This window comes from Carassius auratus, chromosome 24 (genome assembly GCF_003368295.1).
Source record: "Carassius auratus strain Wakin chromosome 24, ASM336829v1, whole genome shotgun sequence".
Taxonomy (NCBI): domain Eukaryota; kingdom Metazoa; phylum Chordata; class Actinopteri; order Cypriniformes; family Cyprinidae; genus Carassius; species Carassius auratus.
The window spans coordinates 4,156,648-4,179,637 of record NC_039266.1 but is presented as its reverse complement, the minus strand read 5'-3'; the positions used below and the strand labels follow the sequence as shown (position 1 = coordinate 4,179,637).

At 38.2% G+C, this 22,990-nt stretch overlaps 2 protein-coding genes across 2 annotated transcripts; one reads left to right on the top strand and one right to left on the bottom strand.

Annotated features, from left to right (window-relative positions):
• Positions 1 to 1,504: 1,504 nt before the first annotated feature.
• On the bottom strand, positions 1,505 to 22,510 carry LOC113042140 (NXPE family member 3). The gene is made up of 9 exons (XM_026200726.1): positions 22,318 to 22,510; positions 6,835 to 6,935; positions 6,637 to 6,701; positions 5,599 to 5,958; positions 4,785 to 5,200; positions 4,639 to 4,709; positions 4,343 to 4,546; positions 3,331 to 3,671; positions 1,505 to 1,727 (listed from the first exon to the last, which is right to left on the bottom strand). Exons 2-9 carry the CDS (start codon positions 6,863 to 6,865, stop codon positions 1,530 to 1,532), a joined length of 1,686 nt encoding a protein of 561 aa, XP_026056511.1. The 5' UTR covers positions 6,866 to 6,935; positions 22,318 to 22,510; the 3' UTR covers positions 1,505 to 1,529.
• Positions 13,910 to 16,510, top strand: LOC113042141 (carbohydrate sulfotransferase 2-like). Its single transcript, XM_026200727.1, has one exon. The coding sequence runs from the start codon at positions 14,835 to 14,837 to the stop codon at positions 16,170 to 16,172; it is 1,338 nt and encodes a 445-aa protein (XP_026056512.1). The 5' UTR covers positions 13,910 to 14,834; the 3' UTR covers positions 16,173 to 16,510.
• Positions 22,511 to 22,990: the final 480 nt, after the last annotated feature.

Sequence of the window (22,990 nt, the reverse complement as noted above, 5' to 3'; positions counted from 1 at the left end):
TTGAGTAGAAGGAAAAAGTGTGGAAGAAAAAGATGCACAACCAACTGAGAGAAGTGCAGCCTTATGAGGATTCTCAAGCAAAATTGACTCAAGAATTGGAATGAACTTAACAAGGAATGGACTGAGGCTGAGATCAACACATCAAGATCCACCACACACAGATGTGTTAAGGAATTTGCTGAACCACAGACGTCAGAGGCGTCTTACCTGGTATAAGGAGAAGAAGAACTGGACTGTTGCCCAATGGTCCAAAGTCCAATTTTCAAATGAGAGCAAGTTTTGTATTTCATTTGTAAACCAAGGTCCTAGAGTCTGGAGGAAGGGTGGAGAAGCTCATAGGCCAAGTAGCTTGAAGTCCAGTGTTAAGTTTCTACAGTCTGTGATGATTTGGGGTCAAGTGTCATCTGCTGGTGTTGGTCCATTTGCAGTCACTGCACCCGTCTACCAATACATTTTGGAGCACTTAATGCTTCCTTCTGCTGAGTAGCTTTTTGAAGATGCTGATTTCATTTTCCAGCAGGATTTGGCGCCTGCCCCCTTGCCAAAAGCACCAAAAGTTGGTCAAATGACAATAGTGTTGGTGTGCTAGACTGGCCAGCAAACTCACCAGATCTGAAGCCCATTGAGAGTATATGGGTTATTGTCAAGAGCAAAATGAGAAACAAGAGACCAAAAAATGCAGATGAGCTGAAGGCCACTATTAAAGAAACCTGGGCTTCCATACCACCTCAGCAGTGCCACAAACTGATCACCTCCATGCCACGCTGAATTGAGGCAGTAATTAAAGCAAAAGGAGCCCCTACCTAGTATTGAGTACATGTACAGTAAATCAACATACTTTCCAGAAGGCCAACCATTCAAAATTTTTTATTTTATTTTTTATTTTTTTTATCGGTCTTATTCTAGTAGTATTCTAATTTGTTGATTTTGGTGAGTTTTTGTTTAATGTGAGCCAAAATCATCACAATAAAAATAAATATAAAACAACAACAAATACTTCAGTCTGTGCATTGCAGTTATGCAATACACAAGTTTCACAATTTGAGTTGAAATGCTAAAATGAATTAACTTTCTCATGACATTCTAATTTATTGAGATGCACCTGTAATAAACTGTGCAAAATCTGTGCCCAGAAGTAAACTTACCCTTGAACATTACCTGCTTCTGAATAGATTATTTTTAGAGAATACTGCACATTGATATGGCTGCCTTCATACCTTAAAATTGACCTCAGTTTTTAAAAACTGGAAGTTGAGGTTGTGTGTTTATGCTGAATAAAATTTACCAGGGGATGTTGCTTATACTCTGATTTTGTATACTTTCTGGAAAACCCCTTCATTGTATATCAGTGTTCTTGGAATGTAGCTAAAATTCAAGAGCTGTATATAATAATGTAAAATATTCCATGGTCCACAATTTTAAAATTTGAAATTAAAATCGAAATAAAACAAATACAACAAGATTATAAATGTTGAGATCATACAGGGAAAGGTGCTACATTTTAAGAGAAAGCCAAGTATTTAATTGTGTCAGGTAGGACAGACATATGAGAGCAACATGTTGATCTCATTAGCAATGATAGCAGCACCTGGGTGAACATCTTCAAGTAGATAGTGACAAGAAGTCATCTGCCAGACATCTAAATAAATTGTTCCATCAATATTTCTGAACATCTCTTGCATTACTGTGTTCTGCTGCATCGCATACCAGTCACTTTGAAAAATGTCCTGGAAATACACAGATATACAACAAAAATTACTATATATATATATATATATATATGTATATATATTAACATACAGTATACTGTATGTGGCTGTGACATATTATGCTGTACCTGACCTATTTTGCCTTTATTGGCCTAGTAAAATAGAAATAGTTCCAGCGTTGGGCAAGTTAAATGAAAATGTAATCAAATTACTGATTACTGATTACTCCTTTTAAAAGTAATCACGTTACTGTTCTGATTACTTTATTTTAAAGTAATTAGTTAGATTACAAGTTACATTACTTTTTCTCTATGAAATTTATGAAATCCAAGCATAAACGCTCCCGATAAAAATTATTATTTAAGCATCAATATTCACAGAACACTGTTATTTTTAACTAAAGCAAGCGGGTGCTGCGTGCATGGTTTGGCAGAATGCAAGCAAAGAGTGCTGCATTTACAATCTCTAAAATACATCTCAGTCATAGGCGGAGCGTGTGTAATTATGGGGACGCCACTTAATAGGACAAAAAAAGCCCCTGTACAAATAAATATAATTTATTACGTCTGTTGCTAACAAAGTGAATATGAATAATGATGAATGCGGCATTAAATTAAGATCTTCTCATGTTGCATGTCGCAGTATTTTATTTTAGGCGTTTTTACAGTGTTTCATATTTTAACCAGTCATACACAATTCTGTTGAGTTTAATGCAATGACAGAACAGAAGCGTTCAGATGAGTCCTCGCTGAAACTCATCAGTTTTGTTGAGCGTGTGCGTGTTCGTTGACTGAATTCAGGACTTTTGTGAATTCCCTCATCATAAACAATAAAGCACAGATGTATGTACAAAGTAAGAGATTAATTTCACAGTTTATACAGCTTTTGTGATTATAACGATAGTTTTGTTTAGATTTTTGAGAAAACCAGCTGAAACAATAACTATTAGAATAACTTGACTCTTGAATCTTGAGAGTGCTTAAATGTGCGATAGATCAATGTTAGTGATAATATCACTCTCTCTATATAATTTATTCGCTGTTTGAATAATCGTGGAAAGGAAACATTATATAATTATACATTTCTGATGTTATTATTAAATTGTAATCTCGTTAAATACAAATTATGTCCCATAAAAAAAAAAAAAATATATATATATATATATATATATATATATATATATATATATATATATATATATATATATATATACATATATATATATATATATATATATATATATATATATATATATATATAAGTATACATATATAACACTGCATTCTGTCAGCAAAGTAATGCGGCAGTAACGTATAGAGACCTTGGCTTGTAGTGATAATCAAATTACTATTTTGAAAATGATAATGCGTTAGATTACTCCGTTACTAAAAAAAGTAATCAAATTACAGTAACGCGTTAGTAACGGGTTACTGCCCAACACTGAATAGTTCACTCATAAACTCATAAGGAGATATTTATAGCCAAATGTCCAGTAACCATTGGTCGTGACCATTTTTCTTGGCAAAAATAAATAAATAAATGCAATGTTATTTTGTTTCCCCCACAGATGTATCACATTAAGAAAACAAGACAAAGTAGGATTGGAAGTGACCAAGTGTACCTTTAGTCCTGCAGTGTTTCCAGACTTGATGATGACGGTGGTCTGTGGTGCACGACTCAGCAAAGCAACAACAGACTGACGGATTTTGGCCACTTCATGAACATAAAATGTTATTGGGTGAAACACCAGGTGGGCAAAGAGTGTAAAGACAACAACTGCATGTGGACCACCAGCTATTTCATCAATATCATTGCTGATATAATGCAGGTCAGTTATGAGCATTTTAGTAAATCGTAAAGGAACACCATGTGGCCTCCAGTGAATAATGATATTATTTTTCAATTCCACAGCCATCAGGGGTCCACCTGTACGAGGAGTGTGGAGGTCCATTCTTTTTATTCCTAAGAAAGATTAGTATAACTTGCATTAGACTCTTATAATTTTAATTGATCAAATATCTTTGCAGAGTTTATTTTCTTATTGTACACTGCAGCCCAAAAGTTTTACAGGCACCTAAGGGATAATACAATTCAGAGAATGTAAAATAATTTACACACCCTCGTGTAATTCTAAAATCTGAATGACTGACTTTCTTTTTCTTAAAACAAACAGACACTGGAGAATGTTTCAAGTCCATAGAGTAAAGGTAATCCAAATGTATGAAGAAAAAAAAAAATGTTTGTTTCACAAAAGAAAGCAAATCACACAAGTGTGGACATAAACATTACGTTGAGTAAATTATGATAGTATTTAGATTTTGGTTCTACATAATAATGGACAAAGACTCAAAATTCTCATCTGTGGTAATTAACAGCATGTAATATTCATGTAACAGGGACATTAATTTATATATTAGCCTGTATATTTGGCAGTTTATTATATACTAAGACATTCATTCAATTTGTTAAGTGTCCAGAAATACTTTTGAGGCCTCTGTATCTTTCATTTATCTCTTATTCATTATTTGGTATAGTGTACTATAAAATCTATTTATATTACATTTATGATACGTATCAAAACTTAAAAACACTTAAAGTTATATCAAATATATTTAGACAACTGACAAACTTGCCTGGCACATTTCTTTCTAAATATTCAAACCACTGCCTTGTGGTGGAGTCGCCCAATAAGTAGACTATCTTGTTTTTAAGGCAGTTTCCCATTCGTGTAGAATTGAACTGTTGAGTGTTGCATACAAAAGACTTCCAAACATCTTTCAAATATAAACCTGCAGGAACTGGTGTCGTCAATCCTGATCGGCATCTCTGCATTTTGCCTAAAGCAATGAAAGATTTATCCTAAAAGACTGTCATGATTATGCTAATAACTCATTTTCTTGTAACTACATTTGATTTATATGATACATACCATTGCCTGCAGTGTTGGGAAGGACATTTATGGCTTGTGTGTCACCAGTAATACCAACATTTGTCAATTTCCTGTGGAAAAAATAATGATGATCTCTAAAGTTCTACAATTCTTCTGGAATTTGTTTTGAATAATTTTCCACTTACTTTGTGAAAATCTGCTTTTCAGTAGGATTTAATGGATTTTCCAAAGCTCCCAGAGAGTGATAAACCAGTTTGTCACAGGAAAGTTTCTTAGGTTTTTCACACTGCCACACCGTTCCAGTTTTTATATCCTTATACTCACAGCAGCAGTTGTGTTTCCTCCAGCTTCCTTCTCCACCCCACTTAAGATTACATTCTACTACTTCACTGATCCTGGTTTTATTGGGTCCTAGCCCTTCAAAGTGGCCATTATAGTGACTGCGTGGGAATGAAGACTGCCTGTATTTTTTAAGAATCAGCACAACCTCACTGGAGTGCTCAAGACGTACAAAAACTTGTGCCTGACCTTCCCAGGGAAGAAGAAGAACAACTGAGTAAGTCCCATTACGATGATCCACAACCTCCCCGTACACACTTGCCTTCAAGAAGAATAAAAAAGGTTAAGTGTAATGCAGAAGACTAATGTCTGTAGGTCAAGCAATTCTATAAACCTAAACATATAATATGTAATACACTGTTGATATTTAAAAATTGACACCTAAACAAACCCATGAGCACAAATGTGCCCTTTCTTTGACTACACAGCCAAAACTGCATCCAAACACAATATTGTTTTAGCACACACAGAACAGACAGCTAGCAAATACCCACAAAATCATTAGTTTGAGTGTTGATAAAAATGTTCAACAGTGTTTCTCAGAAATCACTTATCACGCCTTTAACAAGCAAAACAAACTCAATATTATAAATATCTGTATATTATTATTTGTATTATTTATTATTTTAATTGTTTGTAATAAAAAATATAAAACAGCACCTTTAGCATTGAATTGAAAAGCTTTGCTTTGAAAAAATCTCCTCCATATCTTTTCAGGTTCTTGTTGTGGTCTCTGGCTGTGATAATGACGGAGATGTTATCTCCCACTTTATAGCTCTTTTTCAGATCCACAATAGAGAATGTTGAGTGGACTGGACTTGTGCTCAGATTCAGCTGAGTGATTTGTTGATCTGGACCAGGCCAGTCGAGAGCCTTCTGTAGTCTTTCCCACTCCTCATCACTGATTCCCATGTCAAGCGCAGAAATTACAGAAGAAGAATTTGTTTGTGTCTGTTTTTTTGGAATGGGTGGCTTGAATTGTTGTATCCGATGACCACTCTCCAGGAAATGCCACAAAGTCTAAAAGATGACCAAGAAATCAGTTTATATTTTTGTTTATATTTTTGTTATCACTGTATGATCATAAACCTAATTTTATTTCCAGCATCATACAATATAATTGTAATTTTTTATCTCACAACTCTGACTGATGAGTTTATAACTCAATTCAGAATATAAATCAGAAATAAATAAATAAATACATAAATAAATAAATACAATTTGTATTACAATTGAGTTATGCAACTATAAGATATAAAGATGACATTTTGAGAGAAAAAAGTCAGAATTGTAAAATAAAAAGCCACAATTATATTATATATATAATTTTTTTTCTCTTTTTTTTTCAGGATGCTTTGATGAATAAACAGTAAAAAGAACAGCATTTATTTAAAATATCAATCTTTTATTACCATTCTACTGTTCAAAAGTTTGGGGTCAGTATGAAAACACTGAAAACTATAGTGACACCTGATGGAAATTCAGCTTTGCCACCACAGAAATAAATTACTGTATATTTTGAAGTATATATTAAAATCATTATTTTAAATTTATATTTAATAATATAATTGGTTTATTGCATTTTTTGGTCAGAAAAAAAATCACTCTTGATAAGCTTAAGACACTTCTAAAAAAAAAAAAAACAAACAAAAAAAAAAACATCCTTCTCTTTTGAACAGTATACATACATGAACTTACCAGACAGATGGTTGTCCAAAGACATAGCAGCAAAAAGCAAATGCAAGGACGTGTTATCCTGTGAACTAGAAGACACTATAATGAGTGAAAATTTGCAGATGCAACATTAAGGAGTTATTTGATTTGGCCATTGGTGTTTGTTTGTAGGTTTATATTCTAATCATATTCAAAATAAATTCTCCATAAGCTGCTATTTACCTAAATAATCAGGTGTGGGTGAAGTGAACATGGTCGCATCCGATGCTTTCCTTCTTTTTAGGATACATTAACAAGTATAATGTGGAGTGCCAGTCCTGCTCCTGTGTGTGTACATTCAGAATTACATTTTGTTTTTATTTTTTTCATAAGTATATGCTGAATTCTATTAAAGGGGTCATATGATACGATTACATTTTTTCCCCCTTTCTCTTTGGAGCTTTACAAGCTCTTGGTGCATAAAGAAGCTCTGTAAATTTGCAAAGACTAAAGTCTCAAATCCAAAGAGATATTCTTTATAAAAGTTAAGAGTCAACCACGCCTACCTAAAACGGCTCATTCTAACAACCCCCACATGTTTACGTCACAATGTGGGAAGATTTGCACAACACCAACCAAATGTTCTAGCAAAGAAAAAAAGGTGAAACTCCACCGACATGTCGTGGAGACACTGTATGTTTCAATAGCCACTTTTCCACTGTTGGGCCAGTGTGGACCAGTGCTTCAAATGGGCCGGGTGGAGCTAATTGCCTCAGACCTGTAGCACAGAGGCCAAAATAGCACTGCATTACCACCGTCAGGCCAGAAGCTCCACTACGCTTCACTAAAACCTGCCTCTCAGAAACAACGTCACGCAACCCAATCATTTCACAAACAAAGAGAAGTTATTAGAAAACTAATAAGATCACTGGAACCTGCGCGATCACTAAATGAACATGATAAAAGTGGCCGTTTGTTTGCATGCTTTATTGCATCGCTTATACATATTTCTGCCTTGTATGATGATTATAATCCACGTCGGATCAAATTATTTTAAATTTTGTTCATATCCACTCCTCTAACCCCAGCTGGCCCGTTTTGGCCTAAGGTTTTTGTCGGGCCAAAAAACCCAGGCCTTTAGAGGAAATATAGTTGTTTTGTGCTACGGTGCACATTCTATCAGCTGTAGTTCTGGCGCCACCGCATCAATAAGATACAAAATGACATACATTAACATCAGTGTTGCTCAGTGGTAGAGTTGCTCTCACGGTACACTTTTTCCCCCAAAAAAAACATAATTTTTGCATCTGCTTTAAAGCCTTATCGGTTATTTAAATATTTCATTCATGTGCTGTTCTGATGTGCGGTCGATGATGTCAAACTGTGCCTGATTATACTGAACTAAGTTAAAACTAAAGTAAACAACTGTAAGAAACAGATGCATGTCTGTATATTAGATGCATGCAGGTCTTAAAGGGACTGTAGGCTACATGCTGCCAACTGTAATTAAATGGATGGATCAAACCTAAAATTTAATTAAGCCCTTAATTAAGCCTGCCACAAGAGAACATGAAAACGTAATTAAATAAGTACATTGTGATATAAAATTTGATGTGTAATTTTAATAAAAAGTTTAAAAACTAAACTTTGCTCATTTTAAATTGAATCAAGTTTTAATCATACCATAAACACTAAAAAATATCATTGAAAAATCTGACACGACCGTCAGATTGGTGGCAGGCAGAGAATTGTGTCCTATTAACGGTATTAAAACTTACAATTGCTTGATTCATCAGTAATGGCTAGATATATTAAAGTACGGCAGTATAAATATGGATATACGAAAATATATGATAAATCAGTCCCAAAGTTTGCAAGATGCGATCACCAAGAGTGCCTTTCGACCTTGGTGAGGATAAACCAAATCAGGTTATATTAAGACTTTAATAAAGTTGCTTTAATAGTAATTAATATATATATATATATATATATATATATATATATATATATATATATATATATATATATATATATATATATATATATATATATATATGTATATATATGTATATATATGTATACATATATTGTTCATTCACATTTTTAATGCTCCTGTTAAATACACCTATTGTTCCTGAAAATAAAACACTGTATTTTATTTGAATACTATCTATTCTAATATTTTTATAACAAAATAAAATAAAAACAAAGATTTTTATTTTTACCCATGCACTTTAGCCTTAATATCCGCCATACTTTTTCATATTTTATTACCTTAAAAGGCTTTATAATAGGGAAATTAGATGTTGCGATGCTCAAACAGCTTGCAAAATAGAAAATTATTTTTATCATATCGCCCACCCCTAGCCGAGGGGAAACAAACCCATACAGACTCTAAATCCCTGCCTCCCAGTCGTGATTGTGTCCTCATTATGCCATTTCGCCCCTTCCCCTCGGGATGTCTGTGCACGCCACTGAATGCAGACATGGTGTTTATGTTTAACACAGTATAAGTCATTATAATCAGTAATCATGTACCCAATGAATGCAACAAATGACTCGTTTATAATGGGTTTAACTGGTTTTGTCTCATCACGCTGGTGTTCTGACAAATAATGCACAGTATGTTAAGAGGCATAACATTTCATTCAAGTGCTTGAGGTATTCAGCCAATCACAACACAGTGGATAACTAGTCAATCAGCGCACACCTCGCTTTTCAAAATTATTAGCTTTGTAAAAATCAACATGTTTCAGAAGGGGGGGGGCATAGGGGAGCAACAATATTAATGTACAGTACGTGGAAAAAAAAATTGGTTTTGGAACATTAAACCTCATAAACACTTCTTTTTAGCAATGTCATATGACCCCTATAAAATTTTTATTATTATTATTATTATTTTTTATCATTAAAAATCATTCTACAATTATGATTACAACATAAAATTCCAGTATTCATATTTGATTGAACAATTGGCTTTCAAAAGTGTGGATATTTTGTATAACATCTTTGGGACATTACTTTTTGTCACCTCCAATAAGGTCTACAAATAAAATTTTATCTTGTGAATCTTTAGATGTGTCCCAATTTGCATACTTATGCACTATTCTTCTCTCTCTCTCTCTCTCTCTCTCTCTCTCTCTCTCTCTCTCTCTCTCTCTCTCTCTTTTAAAAGCATGTTTACACTGAAAATTCCATAAAGAAAAAGCACACATTAAATATCGGGATGATACACATTCTTAACTGAAAAACCAAAGTCAGCTTAATGCAGTCAACAGCTGCAACTTTATTTATGTATCGGAGGGGGCGGGACTCTCAGGCTCTGATGTTGAATGACAAAATACTCCTATATAATTTATACACTACACTATGCTTGAGTACATAGTTCACAGTATATATGCAAAGTGTATACCAAGCTCAGCTCATAACTATAACATTAGGGTGCAGTGGAAGCATGACAGAAACAAATTGCAAACATGGCAAACAATAAGCATTTGTTATAATAACATATTGTGACGAGTCAGCTGCCTCCTCCCTGATTGTCACCGGCACCCCGTCCTAAATCGCCGCCCTTCACCAGGCTCCCGACTGGAGTGGGTGTGTGAGAGGAGGGGCGCTGGACGAGTCAGGGCTGGCGGCGTGTGATGGGGCACACCTGAAGGAAGTGGAGCCTCATTACCGCCGCTGTTTAAAAGCCCAACGCGCCTCTCCTCAGGAGACCGGTCTCTTCCCCGTGCATGCACACTGGTGTCCTCGTGGGTCCAGGAAGGGTGCGTTGAGGGACTCCCGCGCCACCAAGACGTGAGCTGCCGGACCCGCGATCCGGATGGGAACCGCACCCGTATACACGGCCGACGGGCCAGGATGCCGGGCCGTCCATCCCCTACCAGCGCCGCGGCCAACGAGAGAGACGCGGCCGCTAGGAGAAGCCGCCGCCCCTCGCGCCCCGGACCAAGGAGGGGAGCGCGTGCGGCCGCCGGACTCCGCCCCTTGCCTGGACCCTTCCTTGATGAACACTGCCCGACCTACACAAATCCCGCAGCACGACGAGGACACCAGATTCCCTGTTATTTTGGACACTTTCCCCCTTTGGCCACTTTTATTCCCTTTGTTTTATGATTTCTGTTAATAAAAGCCTCTCCGAGGCCTGACGCCACGCCCACTGTGTCTGTCTTGTGCTCCTCCCGTGACACTGGTGGAGAATGCGGGCAGGCGGAGCCTAGACAGCGCAGTTGGGAAACGTCTGGTGACGTCACCCCCCTCTCGCTTGCAAACGTTCGTGAGAACCCAGACTGGGACGGAGGAAAACTGGGGACAGCCTCCCAGCCACACAAGGGGTAAGTGACTTTTCCATTGTCATTTTACCCTGTGGTTGGTTGAGGCTGTCACTAAAACCCGGTTTCTCTGTCCCTGTTCTGGTGCGCTGCGAGAGGGAGGACCGCCCGGAGAGGAAGCCCCGCCCACTCCGACCGTTTGGAGCCTGGTTGAGGATGGTAGCACTCCCGTGTGGGTGGCGCCCTGGGGACGGGGATGTCGCTTGGGAGGGGGAATGTGACGAGTCAGCTGCCTCCTCCCTGATTGTCACCGGCACCCCGTCCTAAATCGCCGCCCTTCACCAGGCTCCCGACTGGAGTGGGTGTGTGAGAGGAGGGGCGCTGGACGAGTCAGGGCTGGCGGCGTGTGATGGGGCACACCTGAAGGAAGTGGAGCCTCATTACCGCCGCTGTTTAAAAGCCCAACGCGCCTCTCCTCAGGAGACCGGTCTCTTCCCCGTGCATGCACACTGGTGTCCTCGTGGGTCCAGGAAGGGTGCGTTGAGGGACTCCCGCGCCACCAAGACGTGAGCTGCCGGACCCGCGATCCGGATGGGAACCGCACCCGTATACACGGCCGACGGGCCAGGATGCCGGGCCGTCCATCCCCTACCAGCGCCGCGGCCAACGAGAGAGACGCGGCCGCTAGGAGAAGCCGCCGCCCCTCGCGCCCCGGACCAAGGAGGGGAGCGCGTGCGGCCGCCGGACTCCGCCCCTTGCCTGGACCCTTCCTTGATGAACACTGCCCGACCTACACAAATCCCGCAGCACGACGAGGACACCAGATTCCCTGTTATTTTGGACACTTTCCCCCTTTGGCCACTTTTATTCCCTTTGTTTTATGATTTCTGTTAATAAAAGCCTCTCCGAGGCCTGACGCCACGCCCACTGTGTCTGTCTTGTGCTCCTCCCGTGACACTGGTGGAGAATGCGGGCAGGCGGAGCCTAGACAGCGCAGTTGGGAAACGTCTGGTGACGTCACCCCCCTCTCGCTTGCAAACGTTCGTGAGAACCCAGACTGGGACGGAGGAAAACTGGGGACAGCCTCCCAGCCACACAAGGGGTAAGTGACTTTTCCATTGTCATTTTACCCTGTGGTTGGTTGAGGCTGTCACTAAAACCCGGTTTCTCTGTCCCTGTTCTGGTGCGCTGCGAGAGGGAGGACCGCCCGGAGAGGAAGCCCCGCCCACTCCGACCGTTTGGAGCCTGGTTGAGGATGGTAGCACTCCCGTGTGGGTGGCGCCCTGGGGACGGGGATGTCGCTTGGGAGGGGGAATGTGACGAGTCAGCTGCCTCCTCCCTGATTGTCACCGGCACCCCGTCCTAAATCGCCGCCCTTCACCAGGCTCCCGACTGGAGTGGGTGTGTGAGAGGAGGGGCGCTGGACGAGTCAGGGCTGGCGGCGTGTGATGGGGCACACCTGAAGGAAGTGGAGCCTCATTATCGCCGCTGTTTAAAAGCCCAACGCGCCTCTCCTCAGGAGACCGGTCTCTTCCCCGTGCATGCACACTGGTGTCCTCGTGGGTCCAGGAAGGGTGCGTTGAGGGACTCCCGCGCCACCAAGACGTGAGCTGCCGGACCCGAGATCCGGATGGGAACCGCACCCGTATACACGGCCGACGGGCCAGGATGCCGGGCCGTCCATCCCCTACCAGCGCCGCGGCCAACGAGAGAGACGCGGCCGCTAGGAGAAGCCGCCGCCCCTCGCGCCCCGGACCAAGGAGGGGAGCGCGTGCGGCCGCCGGACTCCGCCCCTTGCCTGGACCCTTCCTTGATGAACACTGCCCGACCTATACAAATCCCGCAGCACAACGAGGACACCAGATTCCCTGTTATTTTGGACACTTTCCCCCTTTGGCCACTTTTATTCCCTTTGTTTTATGATTTCTGTTAATAAAAGCCTCTCCGAGGCCTGACGCCACGCCCACTGTGTCTGTCTTGTGCTCCTCCCGTGACAATATATAAATAAGTCTTATTTTTATTGCAAACTTCATTTGACTGATGGCAAATTCAAGACAAATTGGCAATCAAACAAGGCTTTTCAACCCACTTTTATCAAATCAGACCACCAAACCTAGTAATATTTATCATAATTAATCTGTCAAACTGATTGCTTTGCATTTAGCATACTGTTGAAAACATTTATCATTACAAGATATGAGTTGAGTTAGTATTCTATTCCAACTATCACCCCAGGTTTTGTTAACCTGTTTGATTGCTTCACTGGGAGAGAGACAGAGAGAAAAATGAATCATTCAAAAATTGCACATTTTCTCCATTAAATAAAATGCTTGATGACTTTAAATAGAAATCTTAAATATATAAAAAAAAAATCAATTCAATTGAAGTTTATTTGTATAGTACTTTTAAAATACAAATCGTTACAAAGCAACTTTACAGAAAATGATGTTTCTACAATATTTAGTAATAGCTTATAAGTGGTGACTGTCAGTTTGTGCACATATGAAAGGATTTTTCATAAAAATTAATACAAGACGTAGTCAGCCAGACGATTAACAGCAATTTTTATATGATGCAGTCACTTGTAGCAATATTTGTCAGTTCTGTTTGTTGATTTAGGGTCAGCATCATCTGATGTCCTCTGAGGGTCAGCATAATTTCTTCTCAGGTGTTCTGGATCCAGACTGGAGCTTGTGTAAATGGTGTGAAAATGTATTTTCCTCTTAAAATTGAATTGTATTGATGAATATTATTAATAATAGAATGGAAAAGAATATGGTCATTCACAAGTTACTTATCTGGTGGTCAATAAACTTGATAAAAAATTAATAAACTGACAAATGTATTTTGCTGGGTAAATCATTTATTATATTGTTGTGTTATCTGCCTGACAATCGTTTTGGCATTTTGGAATTTAATTAGTTTTTATGGAAGACTATAGTAAAAAAAAAAAAAAAAAAAAAAATATATATATATATATATATATATATATATATATATATATATATATATATATATATATATATATATATATATATATATATATATATATAAAATAAAATAAAATAAATAATAATAAAAAAATCCCAATTTTAGTTTGAAATCTACTATTGTAAAACATGTCAAGTAATTGAATAATAATAATAATAATAATAATAATACATTTAATTACTTTCTTTAGGCTCAATATTGTGACAGAATTCCCAGTATAAATCATGTTGGAATTCCATTATTTCTCGTTCCCAGCCGTGTTCACTTGCTTTGTTCAGTCATATCGACTGTTTTGCTGTTCACTACAAATAATGTTGTGGGGGGATTTTGAAGTGGCGAAAGCACACGGCATTTCCACTGGCTGTGGAGAAGGGGAGGGTCTTTAGTACCCCCAGACCGAGACAGAGTCAGTTCAGTTCAGTTGGAGCCGGAGGCAGACGCCACATCGGCAGAAACAGACGCGCATCACGACACGCGACTGGAAAACAAGACGCCGGCGGATGTTTGCAAAGTAATGAATGCATCGTGGCCACATTCACTACGCTGACGCATTTATAGTGTTTTAATGAAGTCTCTTCCGCGACTGTAGTGGTTCTCCATCTTCGCAGGAGCCACGTTAAAGACAATCGCTGCTAAAAGGATTTCTCTAACGGTCGCTGTTGATGGATCTACAAACGGATATGATATTGTAAACGTCCGTGATATTTTTCTGAGGACTGAGGGGAGATTCTGCGCACTGCAGTAGGCTAAGGCTACATTCGGCAATGCACGCGATTGGACTGTGGGTGTGATGGATATTGGGTGTTTGTCTGCAAAACAGGTCACATTTGGGTTTTCATTTAGAACAAAGTTAGCTTGCATGAAGACATCAGTTGAATTAATAACGTTTGCTGCTCATCCAGTGTGACTGATTGGTTCAAAGCCAAATGAGAAGCAACCAGTTCCTACAACTTCAGTTGCCTGCACTAGGGGAAAAGAATGGTGTTTTATGGCAGAAATCTCAAAACATATGACACAAAAATAATCACCCAACCTGGAATCGTAATGAAAGTGTTGCGGAGAAAAACAATTGTGCTATTTATAGCGTATTTTCTGCTGTTAGTTCTTACCATGTTGAACTTGGCTAACTACAGGTGGACTAAAGAACCCCAACAGTGTAATCTCCAGATGAGAAGCACACCATATCAGGGTAGATCAGACATTCGGTTCCTTTACAGACCATCTCTTGCTAAGAAGAGACAGCTCGTCTATGTTTTGACCACATGGAGGTCCGGCTCATCTTTTTTTGGAGAGCTGTTTAATCAACACCCAGAGGTTTTCTTTCTGTATGAACCGATGTGGCACATCTGGCAAAAGCTGTACCCGGGTGATGCTGTGACCTTACAAGGAGCAGCAAGGGACATGCTTAGCTCACTGTACCGCTGTGATCTTTCAGTTTTTCAGCTGTACAACAGCCCTGGGGGAAAAAACTTCACCTCCCTTGAACTTTTTGGGGCCACGCTTAATAAAGTCATCTGCTCGTATCCTCTTTGCTCCTCTAATAGGAAAGAAGTGGTTGGGATGGTGGATGACAAAGTGTGCAAAAAATGTCCTCCACAAAGCCTCAGGCTCTTAGAAGAAGAATGTTTTAAGTACAACACTATAGTCATAAAAGGGGTCCGGATTCTGGATGTCAATGTTTTGGCACCCCTTATGAAGGATCCGTCTCTGGATCTAAAGGTGATTCACCTTGTGCGAGATCCCAGAGCCGTGGCCAACTCCAGGATCAAATCGAGGCACGGGTTGATTCGTGAGAACTTGCAAGTGGTTCGAAGCAGGGATCCCAAATTGCGTCGGATACCCTTTGTGGATCCTGGCCACAAAATTAGCAAAAAAGACGGAGCAGATTACCATTCAGTTGGAGCTATGGAGGTAATATGTGATCGAACATACAGGAGCCTGAGGACTGCCTTAAATCCGCCCAGCTGGCTGAAAGGGAAATACCTGGTGGTGCGCTATGAGGATCTGGTGGAAAAACCTGTCAAAATGCTCCGGAATGTTTATCAGTTTGCCAATCTCAGTGCCAACCTTGACATAGAGTCTTTTGCTCTTAACATGACGAATGGCACAAGCTCTTCCTCAAAGCCATTCATTGTGTCTGCCAGGAACGCGACACAGGCGGCCAGTGCCTGGAGAACAGTGTTGAGTATTCAACAGATAAAACAAGTTGAGGAGTACTGCCATCATGCAATGGCAATCCTGGGTTATGAACGTGTGAGAACAGCTGGAGAAGCAAAAGACTTGAGTAAATCTTTATTGACTGCTTCCAAACTGTGACAGCTTTCACATGTCTACCTGAAACGGAGCATCAGCTCAGTTACAGTGGATTTGTTTGTTTAAAAATCAAAGTGCTTTTGTAGGATTTCTAAATCTCTTTATGGAATGTCGTAGTTCTTTTCTGGTCATTCAGTATAGCACCCTTGTGATGATGTCACAACCTGTAGATGATTGATACATTAGCATCTGTGAACCACAACTGGAAAATTAAAGGGTTCGCCCAAAAATGAAAATTATGTCATTAATAACTCACCCTTATGCTGTTCCAAACATGTAAGGCCTCCTTTTATCTTTGGAACACAGTTTAAGATATTTTAGATTTAGTCCGAGAGCTCTCAGTCCCTCCATTGAAGCTATGTGTACGGTATACTGTCCATGTCCAGAAAGGTAAGAAAAACATCATCAAAGTAGTCCATGTGACATCAGAGTTATTAATGACATAATTTTAATTTTTGGGCGCACTAACCCTTTAAAACTGTACAAACCAAAGGTCGCATTGCATACATTTTATTTGCTGTATGTAAAAATTTTACATTTTATTTGCTGTATGTAAAATTTTGAAATTAAAATGGAAAATGAGCAAAAAAGATACTGATCAAAACTGTTATGTGGAGTGCTGGTAATGCTGATTCTTTAGGATAAATTTAAAGACAATCATTAAAGTTCAAAATATCTTTATTAATGCCAGTATTGTGTGTTATCTAAATAAAAACCTAAAAGTAATGCATTGACTCCCTATCAAGCATGAATTCAAACAGGGTTTTACTGATTTGTCATTGATTAGAAAATTAACTATAACAGTTAATTATGTAACTACTGTACGAAGGGTTAACCTAGGAACTGTAGTTTCTGAGAGAACATCAACCCTAATTGTTCAATTTTGGTATCAATCTGGAAAATAGTTTTCAATGGTAAAAATCCAAAGCAACAAGTAAATAATTAACCAGAATTAGACACTTGTCTTTTCGCTTTGACTGTGGAATGAAGTGTCAGATTTTATGCAGATTTTAATCATTTAATGCAAATTATTACTTTAGCACCATTTAGTGCATGCTGGAAAGAAAGCAAATAAGACTAAATCATCTATTTTTCAGCCTATTGTAATAAAATAAAAAATAAAAATCCAGAGAAGCACCCATTTCTAACATGTCTAAGCAAGGAGTATAGTCCTATTAAAAGCCATGTTCCAGGTGCCCCTTTTATACTTTGAGCACCTGCCCCTGCAAAGGACTCAAACACATGCCGCATCATATTAAGTGTTGTACTCAGAAACATGCTTGCGCACAATTCATTCCCCATGAACATCATAAGGACCGGGTACCATAGCATCTCTCTGCTTGCCTCTGACGATGTCTTGTGTAGTTGCCATGACAACGGCTCAAGGAAGTGTAGCTATTATTTGTTTATGAACTGAAGCTATAGTGAAGACTCAACCTTATGATAAAAAGAGACAAAAACTGAGTGGACATATGACCCAGCCAGTGGCGGCTTGTCGGGGGACGCAGGGGAGGCACGCATCGTTAAAATTTTGAGATGAAAATGGAAGGAGGATTTAATAAAATTCACAATTCATTCAGTTCATTAATTCAGTTCATATCTCAGAATGTGTATTTTGTTTGTAATGTCACAGCTGTAATACCATAACATGTTACTGAAGTTGGAAAGAGCAGCTTGCCGAATCTGCTGATGTAAAAGAAAATGTAACAACCACTAATGTGAGAAAAGGGGAGGGGGAGGCCTGGGGAGAGTTGAGCTCTCATACAGACATACGCACATTTCCTTGTGGCGAAGTTGAACTGCAGCTATTTTTGTCATTTACATTAGTTACATTTGTATAAAATAAACACACATATATTTTTGTGTCCGTACATTAATGGCACATTTGAGCCACATTAGTAAACTGTGTAAATATAAAGAAATACCAAATCATATGCAGTTTTTTTTTTTTTTTTTTTTTTTTCAGACCAGAGACCATAATCATATAATAATTAAATTTATTAAGATATGAAATGTCATTTTTTTTCTTTAAATAATGTTTTTTACCTTAACTTATAACTAAAAAAAAAACTTTAAAAAACATTATTTATATACATACATATATATATATATATATATATTTAATATATATATATATATATATACACACTGTATATATAATTTTTTTTTAAGTATCTTTTTCTTTCATTTTTTACATTTTTCATTTCAGATCCATTAAAAATTAAGCAATACGTTTTTAAAAGGAGCCGAAAATGGCTTCTTTTAAAAACGTATTGCTTAATTTTTAATGGATCTGAAATGAAAAATCACAAACCAATAGAATAATCATCAAACTTTTATTAACACTTACAGTTACATAACAAAAGCTAAAATATTTTTTTTAACAATAAATAAATGATATTATTCTTCAAGTTTTCTTCCATCTAATAAAATAGTTTAACATTTGTGGGGGGAAAAAACAATCCACAATTATCTGAATAACTGCACACAAAAATCACATAATGGCAGTGGGCCTCTATTCTGTTGCTGCATGTAAACAATTATTTACTTGCATTTTAAATTTCTGTGCAAAACAATGCAAAACAGCAATAGAACTTAATCCAAACTCAAACTGTAAGCAACATTTAAGCCTATGTAGCCTTAGGAAACATAGTTGTGCAGTGCTACGCAAATTGTAATGTAAGTATATAAACAGAAAATTTGACTGCTGTTTATTTAAGGAAACAGGTTTCTCTTTAAGAACAAAAGTTGCTCAGCTTTTTGACAAGAAAGACGGTTCCTCTTCTCATTAAGAACATGAGATGCTGCACTGAATAGTCTCTCACTGTCTGTGCTGGTGCTTGGGGCAGATAAATACCTGCGTGCAATCTGTGCAAGCAATGGAAAGCAGTGTTTGTTTGCGCGCCAGTAGTCCACAGGATTGTCACTTTTGGCAATGGGTTGTTCAGCTAGATACATCTCTATTTGTTGTGCGGCTGGGCTTGTTTCAACACCGCTACGAATTGGGGTGCTTTCCCGTAAAATTTCGTCAAACATCTCAGAAAGTGAGGGAGTGTACACCTCCTCACTTGTACGTGACCGTTTCTTGGGCACCGTTTGCGGTGCGCTCCCCGTCGAGTCTCTTCCTTCTCCAGATGTTTCAATCTCCGTCAGCTCTTTTTGTTTCATTTCACGCACTCACTGCTTCTTGTCTTCGTCAAAATAATGTTCTTTAAAATGCGGGTCTAGTATAGTTGCAATACAATGTTTTTACACCGTGATCTGTTTCCACCTCTTTTCCCAGCAGACGCTTCAGTGCTGCTATCAAAGGAATAACATCTGCAGCCGAGGCTTTAGCCGAGCTTATTTCCTTGGTCATCTGTTCGAATGGGGCGAGAAGAGACACTATGTTTTCCATTAGCATCCACTGGTGTACACTCAAAGTAGCGGGCAGATCGTAATCTGTCATATAGGCAGCTATGACCCGCTTCTGCTCAAGTAGACTTTGCAACATGTAGTAGGTACTATTCCAGCGAGTAGCTACATCTTGCTGGAGACGTGTGGGTGGCATCCCAAACTGTATTTGCAAATCTTGGAGTCGGGAATAAGCAAGCGGAGAATGTTACTCCTCCATCAGATGACCGGTGCGTCACAAACCATGCTGTTTTTTTACTACCAAGACGCAGTTTCTGAGCGTTAGTTATTCCATAATGGACACAGACAATACTGCCCCTGAAGAACTGAAGTGGACCCTTACCTTCCAAACTAAACCGGATGCGTTTATGACTTGATATTACAACAAATTTGGTATGTACTGCATTTTGTTTATACTTGCATGTACAGTGTTTTTTGTTTTATTTTTGATGTGTACTGATTACACACATTTAACAAATACATTCTTTAGAATCTTTCCATTGAAAAAAGCAATCTGTCATCGATGCTTGAGGCTTAGATCTTTATAATGATATATAGTTCGTCAAGATTAATTTTGTCCCATTTCATTTAATCTATTCGTAATCATTGACACTTGCAAACAAAGAAATATCTGTGCGTTATAGCCCTCCAGCTCAGATGTGCCCTCTATTCCTTAGCATGGAAAAATCCATTCTCATCCCAATCCACACATTCCAGAATACTATTTATGCCAACATCGAGGGAATGCATGAGAATGGTTATGAAAATATTCCCCCTTGTTGAAGAACATGGTTTATCCCCTGGTGAGGTGGCTAAGTTGAGTCAAACCACCGATCTTCCTCTCTGTGCTATGCTCTGGGCCGCCACTGCCATTGGCAGAACCATGGTGGTTACAGAGAGACATCTGTGGGTGAATCTGGCAGCTATCAGGTTGAAAGAGAAGGGCTTTCTTCTTGATATGCCAGTTTCCCCTTCTGAGCTTTTCTGCACTTTCATCAAGACAGTGGTCGAGCAGTATAAGGAGGCCAAGACGCGCTCGGCTGCCTTAAAGGGTTAGTTCACCCAAAAATGAAAATTATGTCATTAATAACTCACCCTTATGCTGTTCCAAACATGTAAGATCTCCTTTTATCTTCGGAACACAGTTTAAGATATTTTAGTTTTAGTCCGAGAGCTCTCAGTCCCTCCATTGAAGCTGTGTGTACGGTATACTGTCCATGTCCAGAAAGGTAAGAAAGACATCATCAAAGTAGTCCATGTGACATCAGAGGGTCCGTTGGAATTTTTTGAAGCATCGGAAATACATTTTGGTCCAAAAATAGCAAAAACGACGACTTTATTCAGCATTGTCTTCTCTACCGTGTATGTGTGAGAGAGAGTTCAAATCAAAGCAGTCTGGATATCCGGTTCGCGAATGAATCATTCAGTTCACCAAATCAAACTGAATAGTTTTAAACGGTTCGCATCTCTAATACGCATTAATCCACAAATGACTTAAGCTGTTAACTTTTTTAATGTGGCTGACACTCCCTCGGAGTTCAAACAAACCAATATCCTGGAGTAATTCATGTACTCAAACAGTACACTGACTATTTTTGGACCAAAATGTATTTTCGATGCTTCAAAAAATTCCAACGGACCCTCTGATGTCACATGGACTACTTTGATGATGTTTTTCTTACCTTTCCGGACATGGACAGTACACCGTAGTTTATATATATATATATATATACACACACATATATATGTGTCTGATAAAATACTATTGTGAACTAGTTTATTATAATTCAGTAGCAAATCATGAATGCATAATTTTATAAAAATCTAAACTTTAAGTGAAAACCTGTTGGATGTCGCGCTGGGACATTTTCAGTAAATTTGGTCACAATTAGAGTTTCATTCAATTATTATTCTATTACATCATGTCTATCATCTCTGAAAATATCTTGGCGAAATGCACTTGTTTAGTGCTGCTGTGTCTTTCTCTCATGTTAAGAACGTGCTGCGGAGGTGCTTTCTCTTAACACCACAAAAACAGTTAACCTTTCAAATAAATCATGTAACTATATAATAAAAGTGTCCCAATGCACATTTCCCGCCAGTCCTGTGTAAACTACGGCTCCCGAATTTAGATTTTTTTTATTAGATTTTTCTATATATATCGTATATTTGGCAGAGCGAAAGAAAACAACACAGTCTGAAGCTGCTCACTTATCTCAGTCAGCTCATTCGTGATTATGTCAGTGTCCTAAAAGATGTTATAAAGGACTATTTCATATTCAGAGATGACAGTAAGATGTGGATGATGCGGATTAATAAATTTATCAGCCCTTCAACAATAACAATCACCAATGAAAGCACTTGTATGCATTATTGTGTATACAAAACTAGTCAAAGACATAAAAATAAAAATAAGACAAATAAATCTTAAGAAATAATGTATTGACCATAAGTTAAACAGCCTTGAAGCAAGTTTAAAAGAAAACTAGAACCTCCCAAAATTCAAGGATATAAATAATTATGAACCAAAGTTTAAAATTTGAATTTGAACATACAATAAATTATTTCAAAAGAAGTGATGATTTTTTTTAACATCATCTATCTATTAATAAGTTAAAATATTTAGTAATAAAAAAAAAATATATGCAAATCATATATCTGTTAAGATATACAGTTGAGGCACATATCCAAAAATTATTTTTAATTAAGCAAAAAACTTCACATAAACAAGAAAATTTGGTGAAAATGTACTCACCCTTGGACCATGCAAGATAAGGTTTGTTTCTTCCTTAGAACGGATTTGGAGAAATTTTGCTTTACATCGAAACAGATGAATTTGTCTAAGAAGCCCTTGTCCTTCACAGTTCTCAGTTCACCTCACCAAAGAAAGCACGACTGAGGGATGAAAGGAATACAGACACAAAGTGTACTATGGTCAGTATCAGTTTATGTAACTTTCATGAACAAACAGATTTTTTAAACAGAGTTCATCTAATCTATTTAACCCCCAACCCTCTTTCATTAATGTCCAATGGAATTAATTAGAATAGTCCAAAGGTGCATGCTATTTTTTCTACATTGTACAGTTACACAAATATTTACATAAAGGGACAAAGTTACAGAGTACTGAAATCAAGCTGCTCAATCTCTGAGGCAAATTATATTTAACAAAAACTTACCCACCAATAGATCCTCTACTGTGAATAGGTGCTTTCAGAATAAGGGAAAAAAAGGGGGGAAAATATAATAATTTCACATTAATCCACTTGACTCCAGACTCCAGAAGGCTGTTTGTAACAAATCTGTCAAAAATAATTCCATATTTAATTGTTAATACAAAAATAAACCAAATGTTAATAAACACATAATTACATGGATAGTTCACCCAAAAATAAAAGTGATATAATATAATATAATATAATATAATA